At 30.8% G+C, this 9991-nt stretch overlaps 1 protein-coding gene across 3 annotated transcripts in view; it reads left to right on the top strand.

Annotated features, from left to right (window-relative positions):
* The window catches only part of LOC111086101 (adhesion G protein-coupled receptor L4-like), a 39342-nt gene that overhangs the window by 20125 nt on the left and 9226 nt on the right, over window positions 1–9991 (top strand). For all 3 annotated transcript variants that reach the window (XM_022387641.1, XM_022387640.1, XM_022387639.1), the window contains 6 exons: window positions 2493–2668; window positions 4660–4715; window positions 5721–5835; window positions 6559–6662; window positions 7850–7952; window positions 8399–8616. In XM_022387641.1, the coding sequence (XP_022243349.1) occupies window positions 2493–2668; window positions 4660–4715; window positions 5721–5835; window positions 6559–6662; window positions 7850–7952; window positions 8399–8616 (772 nt within the window). The remainder of the gene's footprint in view (window positions 1–2492; window positions 2669–4659; window positions 4716–5720; window positions 5836–6558; window positions 6663–7849; window positions 7953–8398; window positions 8617–9991) is intronic.

Raw genomic sequence — 9991 nt, 5'->3', positions numbered from 1 at the left:
GAAACGTCAATATTAAACGTACACTTGAGTTGGTGAACGCAAGAATAGACTGAACATGAAAACATAAGAAAAGACTTGCAATGATTAACTTAATAAAATATTAAAAACACATTGATATTATCTTTGATAAACTTTTTTATTCTGAGACTTTGTTTTAAATGCGTAGCATCACTCCACAGATAAACTGGTATAATAAGATAAACGACTATGCTCAATATTATGTAATAAGGTTTAACTTTATGCCATTTATATCAATAAGTACGGGATATTGATTTTACTTGAAATTATTTGCCTCTGGTAATAGTTAAGTTTTAGTTTCCTTGTGGTTATTTAGGACAAGGTGTAAGTGTTTTTATTATGCTTGCGTACTTGAAAGGTTTAGCTTTGATGTTTCACTATGCTTAATATTTTATTTAATTTGAACTTGTGTTTGTCTCTGTTAAAGTTTCGTTTTACTACGTTCATTATGCTTATTACTGAGTATATGTTGTCTGTATTAAGGCTGTGGTTATGAACATTATTAAGGTAACATATGATTGGTTCCTATAAATTCAAAATTAGTGTACTCATTTTCTTTCTGTTCTTTTACGGTTCACCTTTCTACAAGTGTTGTTTCAGTTAAGTTGTTTAAATATAAAAGGTGAGTTAAAACATCTGCGTATGTAACAATAGCAACCTTTTTTATTGACGTACCTAACAAACTTAAGTTTAAAACAATTTCACTAAAATGTGCCAAAAGTTTCAACACAGTCTAGCGTCTTCCTCAGTGGCTACTATGTCTAATTTGTCAGTTGTTGATTTGAAATTAAGTACAAAGCTACACAATGGGCTATCTGTGCTCTGATCACCACAGGTATTGAAACCTGGTTTTTAGAGTTGTAACTCCACAGACATACCGCTATGCTATTGAGGGGCATAGTGTGTCATTTAAAAGGTTAATGTCGTTTCAGTTCATTTGTAGAAATCATGCAAAAATGACGTTTACTGAGAACCATTATGTTACACAGGGAACTACGGCAAATTTAGTTTTATTAAGCTATCAGTTACTGATCTGTTATTCCAGTCACAATTGTCAAACATCATCTCTGCTTCAAATAATTCATAGACATGACTTGATCTCCGTCCTTTTTTGTTGAAATGCTTTTAGAACTATTATACTTCGGAATTAGGGATCATACAAAGAGGGTTAATTTCAATTTATAAGAATGACATGCATAAGTTAATTCAGTGTCGAAATGTTTTACACACAAACACACACACACACACACACACATATAAATTTGGTTCCCGGCGAATTCTTGACTATTCGACAGTGCAGTGTTGTCAAGGTATACTTATGGCTGAAGGAATATATAAAAGCCATTTTCCAGAAAGGATATTTGCGCCACGAGGTTGTTAAACGATTTAGAGTTAAAGAATACAATGTACTTCATGGAATCAGTAAAATATTCACACAACACAGCGTTTAAAACAACAATGGACTTCGAAACCAAACTCCTTAACTGATTCGGAGCAACACCCTCATCCACAAAGTGAAGGGTTAAGAAAAAGAGCCATGTGACCCAAGAAGCCATTGCAATAAAGATGGACGTATTTCCTAACCCTTAACAAGAAAACAAACAAGGATTTAAAGCTGACGACGCTTCCTGAGCTTTCAGCTACGCCTCGAAATCAATGGATGTTTTCATGAGGAAGATAGCCGAAGAAACGCAAATTACGGAATCTCATTCGACTAAAGTTGTTTAGTTGCCCGATGCAGCTCTAATAAACTTTCATACCTTAGGCTTGCTCAAACATGGTGTTCGAAGCCGATGCCAAATCAAAGTAGAAGGTCAGTGTAAAGTTTGGCAAGATACGTATTCTAAGATGTATCTCATTACTTTTAGGGGGACCTGGTTACAATGAAAATTACAATATTGAAAAATAGTTCATAATCGGACCACCAGAGCGAGAAAGATCGAGTGAGGAGGTTGTAGTTGCAAGTAAATCGTAAAATGTTGAACATCGTTTTATGAATTGAGTTTAACTTTTGGTACAAATATCCAAAAAGCCATCTTCAGACCAAGCGAATAGGTGTGAGGGTCAGTCAAGCAAAATTAAATCCTCTTACGTGAATAACGATGTTAATTATCTGCACAATAAACAAAGCTAGAAAGAACCGAAATGTTAACGACTTGGGAAGAAATAACAAACAGGAAATTTTGATAATATAAAATAGTAAATCTACTTTTTACATTAAATTTTTTAATTTCCCAATATGTGTAAGATGTTCTCATTAGTGTTTCATCATTTTTATAGTTGATCTTTGAACTAAATTAGAAAATATAACCATTCACACATAAAAAGAGATGTTAATGTTGACGTTGCAGGTAATTTGAATTATGATATTGTCATTATATGTTCGCTTATATTATTAAGAGCAACTAGGATTTAACAGAGTAGGCTAGTTACGTTACTAAGAAAGAACTCATCGTTACTCTCTCCTTACATAGAAAGTTCAAGAAACTGGATTGTGTGTGGGGTTCAAGTTTCTGGACTAAAGTACATCTTGACGACGGAGAACGTGATTGTCCGGAGTGCATTGTCTATTGTAACGATTCATAAGGAAGTAGCAACTGGGGACGAGCTCAACTACGATATTAAGTATAACATTACACTGGCGGTACTGGTAAGCAGTTAGTAGACTCATCATTTCCAGCTTTATTAGACATCAAAGATCCTCTATGTTTCCGCTTTCTTTTCATTTTTGAAATTACTTCTAAAAGATTCGAATGGCAATGAACTTTTCAGGAGAGCATTAGTTATACTACAAAATCTCTACTTTTTAACATTCAGTTCAGAAAATAAAACAGTGATAAACACGGCAATTATCATTTCAGGCTTTTACATCTGCACTTATATATGCAGAGATCATTAAAACGCTATAATAGTAACACACATTTGTTTCTGCACTTTGAGAATGATCTTTTAATAGTGGAGTTAAAACTATTAGTTCTTTCGTTGAGCTCTTAGATCATAATGATCTTTTCATAAAGACTTTGAAAGTAATACAGCACCGTCATTCAGCACAACGAGACAAGTTATTGAGAAAATGTTAACCGTATATAACTTTCTGTTTTATAATTTAGACGATGAGATCTTGATAAAAAACGTTAATGATTATTTCAAATTCAGTACTTCATTTCTAATCAATAGAGTTTGTTGAAGCCTTTAACAATGTCAAAATTGTTCAGCATTTGTAGACGAATAACTGTTTGATAAAGAAGTTCAACAATAATTTCAATCTTTAGTTTGGAAGTTTTTAATACTGAAAACTTTATGATAACGTTAATAATACCTGACGTTAATCTGTGTTTTTTAGATGATAGGTTTTTGATTAAAGAGGTTAAACTTTAATATGAGATTTTTAAGAAATTATGTTTATTATATTTTTTTAGTATAAATATTGAACAAAAGCCAGAAATTTCATGACGAATTAGATCAGAAGTTGAAGTTTTCAGCATCGTTAAATTATCGATCACTTCTGTTTCGTATGACAGCTTCTAGAACCGAAAAACTGGCAAAGAATAGTAAACGTAAACAGTAGAAATATTCCAAAATGGACATATTCTTGTAACATTTATGAAAACCAAGAAACATCTTCTGAATCCCAAACTTTTAGCTGATTTTGCAAACATTTTGAGCTTGAGGACCATCTGAGAGATGGGATTTATGGCTGAGCTGGCCGTGCCAATTGAAACTTAAACCGTTTTCTCGTTGTGACAGTTAATACATAAATAATATTCTAGCCAACGCTACACTCTATAATGTAATTTAAAATCCGTTCGCCTCTTTAGTCATTGAGCTATTTCTGCATTGTTTTTGCAGAATATAAACGAATCAAAACACAAAAATAATTGTGCAGAATTTGATTAAACTGTCAAAAGGAGTGTGAGAAATCATTTTAATATTTCACACTTTTGACGTGGTAGTATTTAAACACTAAGAAAAAATATAGGACGTTTCTCCACGCAAATGATAATAATTTCTGTGAGCTTTCAAATTTTGTGCTGGAGCCTTTCGACAGGCAAGTTGATAAATTTGGTTAAATTCAATAAATTATTGGAATAAATATTATATTATTATTGAATAGAAATTTCTATATGTAATGGACTATAAAAAACATGCCTAACTCATGTACTGAGTATTTACTCATCTAGAAAGAGAGAGAGAGAGAGTGCGTGTGAAAACAATTAATTTATCATATTCAATTATTTAGTGGGAGAAATATGGAATTTTCATCAGTTGTGCAAAAACATGGATCAAATTGAATCTATTTTTATATGAAGAGTACCATTACATATTGCCTTTAACTAATAACACAGCATGTATCAAATTGACAAACGTATTCAACGAGAAAGAATGATGAAGATTCAGAAAACAGTAAAGTTTCTGATAAGTTTTTTTCTTTTTAAGAAATTGTCATTTCGTTACTTTCCCGGGCTTGTTTAGTACGGAGTAATTACAGATTTAGTGTGTATTTTACTTTAGCATAGGCTTCAGCTTTGGTCTATTGGTTTAAGAAACGTCTTGCTAACAATATAAAAAGACATATAATAATATTAAAAAGATCTGGAATGCTTATATTTTTCGGAAACTAAGGTTATTTTCATTTCATAGGATTCAATTTCGGATGACTATGTTACTGAATGTGCAACCATGTGGAACACCAGCAGGTTAGTCATCGTCTGCATTGTGTAATCTTATTTCGTATAAGTTAATACCACTAGCAAGCTACACAAAAATAAGAACAGGTAACAAACAAAGAAGCAATCTTTTTATAGTGTTTTTTTTTTGTTTGTGACATTTTTGACAACTATTCGTTTCATCGTGTTTTTATTAGTTTAGCAAAGCTATAAGAAATTTGCTCTTTACGAAAGTTCTACTTTTAGTGTAGAAGTTTTCCTCTTTCCCATCAGAAAGCTTTCACTGTCTGCCAGGATATGTTCAGGAAATTGATGTGCTGTTGTGTGTGTGTGGAAGAAAATAGAGGATGAAGCCAGTAACGAAATATTGATGTTACCAGAGCAATACAAATAAATATGCGGAGAGAATAGAGCAAAAAGAAAAACAAAAAAACTTTCAAGATCTATGTTATTCTATGAACATATAAAGACAGACATGAAATTTATGTAGTAATTAACGACATAATTGATCCAATTGTATACTAACTTCCATTATTTTTCTAGAACAGTGAGACCGCTAAATCGAACACATCGTTAGCAGCATCAAAACTTTGACTGGATAAAATCAAATCTTATCCATTGTTTTTCATGCATATATGAAAATATATGTATATATATGTGTATATCAGTTTTTATGATAAATAATGATTTAGAACATGACATTTTCAACTCTTTGAAGACTTTGAGACTAATAAAGTTTAGAGACGGCTTGATATGGTTACGAACGAACTTTATTTACAAGTTTAACACAGTAAAAATGTACAATGCTTCCACTAGGTTTTTTTTTTATCATCAGGTACCTGTTTAGGTTAGTGAGTATGATAAGCATATATATTGGGAATTTACATGAAATGGTCTTTGATTTATTTGTTTTGTTACTGGCAGATAATTGTGTTTATCTCGAATTTTTTGCTTATTTATACATTTAAAGCAATTTTTACAAATAGCAAATTATATTTACTGATGTAACTAATGCTATGCTTTCGATGTTATAAGAATTTGGAAATATGACGACTGTCAACTAGTAGAACAACTAGACGGGCATGTAACATGTAGTTGCAGTGGAGTTGGTGTGGTGGCTGTAGTGGATAGAAGAAGACCTCCAAAAGAAGTGAGTAGATCAAAATTTGGAGTGATATTTGAATGCAATATCACATACTTATTTGATCCTATTTGGTTAAGTTATTTGTCGAAACTGGGTGCGGGATGGTCCTGTCGTAGAGCTCTATATTCTGAAGCTGATGAGTCTGGTTCCAATACCACAAAATATTTCTCTCACTGTAAGTGCGTTATATGAGCGATAGCCAATTCTTAAGCGTGTATGAGGGGAATCGAACCACTGATTTTAGTGTTGTAATAAGAAGACTTACCGCTGTCCCACCGGGGGACTATAGAGTGCTGCTGAAGAATTGCCTTCTCTTTGGTCAGAAGTGCAAAATAAAGGACGGCGACAGATAGCCTTGGTAACTTTGCTATAAATACAAAATACAAATAATTAATTTAGCAGGAAACCGAACTTATCTTAGACTACTCTTTATTAATTTCAAATTAAACCATTTTTTACTTTTAGTTATCAACTGTATGAGGTTTCGTATATATATTATGATTATTACCCAAGAAACCTAAAAAAAATATTAAATCGTTTGAAGCGATTGTAAATAAATGATATTTAGTAAGTTTGTAAAAATAATTCCCTGTTTAAGTTTCAGCTAGAAACCTACATTTTCCCAAACCAATCTTTAGAACTTGAAGGTATTCCATAATCACCAGGAAAAATTACATAATATTTAAATGTTTTTCCAGTATATTATTTTATTTCTATCATATACTCCAGGAACTCCGTGAAAACAACGCAGTATCATCAGTTATTATAATCGGATGTGCAATATTTCTTGTTGCAATTGCTTTTACTTTGGTCACAGTTCCCTTTAATTTCAGGTGAGTTTTTACGGTTTTCCCATTCTAAAAAAATACAAGTTAATATATAGAATATTATAGAATGTAGTTTAGATAAATAAATTCACTTCTCAGTAATTAAAAACTTAATTACTTGATTTATTATTAAATGAGTATTATCCCTCAAATATGTCTCATGGCGCCAAACTCTAACAATATTTTCAATTGTTGCTTTAATTTTAGGATTTGAATTCGCAGATATCGAACCATGTTTGCCTAAATCATTATTATACATATATATATATCAGGGAATGTGTAGTATTAAATACTAGAATAGAGTTGGAAGAAAAAACTAAATAAAACTGCCATTTTTTACCCTTTTTGTAATATTTGGCAACATTTTAAATTAAAATAAATATCCCAAGTATATTCTATGTTGATAAGAACTGGCTTCTTAAAAAGGTTATTAAGACAGGAAAGTTTGGACCAATGTGATACCTATCTTAACCAAAAGCTACTATGGCCTTTTTTGTATTTGATTCTTTCTTGTTAGCTATTAAAATTATTCATCAACAACACAATAAAAATCCATTAGGAACTTAGCAGTTTTTTAGATGGATTGTTTTCTTAATTGTGTGTTTTTTTCTTTGGCAAGTTCAGTTCCAGTAAAGCCAACTGGTTAAAAAAAATCGGAATTTATAGTAAGCTTAATTTTTTTTCTTAATGGAAGTTCTTCATTGGGTAATTATAAAAACTTACGAGTTAAAGCAAAGAAGAATATGTGATAATATGTCAACCACAATACATATGCTATACTCAAGGCTGAAGAGGCCATTCGTTAAAACCAGAGCTCTTCAGATAATTAGCTAGCAGTCAGGTTAAAATAATCTTAGTATGCTCCTATTGTAAGATATCTTCTTAACTGTAGTGTCTTTCTTGAGAAAACTTAGCTATTGATAGCCCAGCTAGTTCAGAAAAACATACTTAGGTTAAATAAATATTTCTTCAATCGGAGCTCTTACTTGTTAAAGTAAGATCATTAGAGATCTTAATTTCTTAGTTTGTGCTTAGTTCACGATTTCTGTTAATGAGAGTCTTTTCTTGGGCAACTAAATTCATCGTGGGTTTTGCTACTAAAATTCACTAAAAACCCATCTGTTTGTAGGAGGCATTAAAAAATTAAGATTTAACATTTGAGTTGGATTTAAATAGGACTACATTATTTCTAGGACTACGAACCCAGGACCACCTATCATTCTAGTAAATGTTCTTTTTGCCATGGCTGTAAACCAATTTATCTTCATCTTTGGAGCTGGAGCAACCTCAGGCAAGGTAAAAATGTACTTGTCTTCAATGAACAAAGTCGATGTAAAACAAAAAATTTAATTAAAGAGTACAAAGCAGCTAAGTTTACTATTTATAGAAGCAATAATCTATGAACATTATTATTTGTTTTTTATATTAAAAAATACTTGTTTGTTTCTTCCTTGTATAGCTCAGCTTGATTCTTTCAAACCCCTTACTGTATATTTGATATACATTTGATAAATGACAAATATATAATGACAATTTGTTTTTGAAGATGAATCTTTGTTTAAAGAATAATTGAATCGAGATAAAACTTTCTAACCAAAACTGAAATAATGAGGTTGAATAGACACTTTAAACATAAACTTTATTAATGTTGAGAAATAAGTTAAAACGCAGAATTTTGTGCATCTGTACTATTTTCAAAACTTTATAATTTCTTTAATGGGTTTGCCCTTACTTACTCACAGGTATTTTGTACTTCGATATCGCTTCTACTTCACTATCTTCACCTGGTCGCCAGCTTTTGGATGGTTACTTACGTTGAAAATCTCCACAGACGGTTACTGAACTTCCCTGACACCAAGTTTAGAATTTTTGGATATTTCTTGGTTTCTTGGATAATTCCTGCCATTTTTGTCTTCTTTTGCTTTGCATATTACCCTAATGGATATGAAACCACTCTTTAGTAAGTAAACAAATGAAGTAGGTTTGTATGTTGTAGAAAAATGACTACCGGTAGAGTAACTTTCCAAAAATATTGTTGCTTAGTATGAATAAAACATCAAAAAGAATGATGAAATCGATTTTAACATGAATTAGTGTCAACACTGTAGGCACATAATAAAAATAATGGATCTGACTGACCTTCCAAAGATATATTTGAATTACGTTTTTTTTTATTAACTGGTAAAATTATTCTTAAACTTAGATCCTAATAATTGGAAATGCTACTTTTTATTTTCCAGTAAGACATATATACAAGAAAAATATTACATTTTACTTTTTCCTAATTCTTTTGACGAACTGTTTTGTCTGGCGATAATATAATCTTCAAAATACTAACGTAAAAGTAAAATGTTGAAATGTAATCAATAGTTTAAGTCGTTTGATGTGAATTGCTGCATATAGATAAACGCAAAAAAGAATTACTCATACTTTATGTATTGCAAGCTGCATTAGCTCCAATAATGAACAACTAGGATATTTAGGTGCTTTGTAGGTAATAACAGACTTTTACCTTTCTTTATATTTTTTTTAACCTATTTACATTAATATGATTTGCTGAATTACATTTAATATTATAAAGATGAATGTGTGACGTTCGTTATGTTCGAGTATTTAGTCCTAATAGGAATAAATATCCTAAGCTGATCAAATTTAATGAGTTATTATTAGGAGAGTTCCCAAAAGACGACTCAATACAAGTTTCGAGTCTCGTAATAGCTTAATGTCATATTAAATATTGTGACTATTATTCATTTTATTTTCAACCGTTATAGTTAGACTTTTATACTAGTGTATTATAGTAACTTGCTGAAATTATTATTGATATACTTTGTGAATTGTACTACTGAAATTTTATCATTAATATTATTATATTTCAAATTATTTTAGTTTAATTAGAATGATAAAAATATTTATTTTCAGAAATTACTTATAACTGTAAATGGGATCAGTAAAATTGCATAAAGTTACTGGTAATAGCAAGATTTCCATAAAAAAACATTAGCTGTAGCATTTACTAACATATCGTTAAAACAATAAAATTAGAATTCCATATAAAAAATCTTTAAATGTAGGGAATAACGTTACGATTGGAGGAGATTCGAAAGGAAGATTTTCAGACTTTCGGGTCTAATTTATTAATTTTTTTTGTCGAATACAGTATACTGTTGTTATTACTTTTAAGAACCATTGCAACTTTTACTCAGGTAAAGGTGTTTTTTCTTTGTATTAAAGTAACATAAACGTTATATGGTTTCTCTAAAATGTTCGCACGAATTCTTATAAAAGGCCAAAATATAAATCGATTTTTTTACTTAACACAGCTTTCAATACTT

This window comes from Limulus polyphemus, unplaced genomic scaffold, assembly GCF_000517525.1.
Source record: "Limulus polyphemus unplaced genomic scaffold, Limulus_polyphemus-2.1.2 Scaffold846, whole genome shotgun sequence".
Classification (NCBI taxonomy): domain Eukaryota; kingdom Metazoa; phylum Arthropoda; class Merostomata; order Xiphosura; family Limulidae; genus Limulus; species Limulus polyphemus.
The sequence above is the reverse complement of the archived record's forward strand: the minus strand, read 5'-3'. Positions and strand labels throughout refer to the sequence as shown.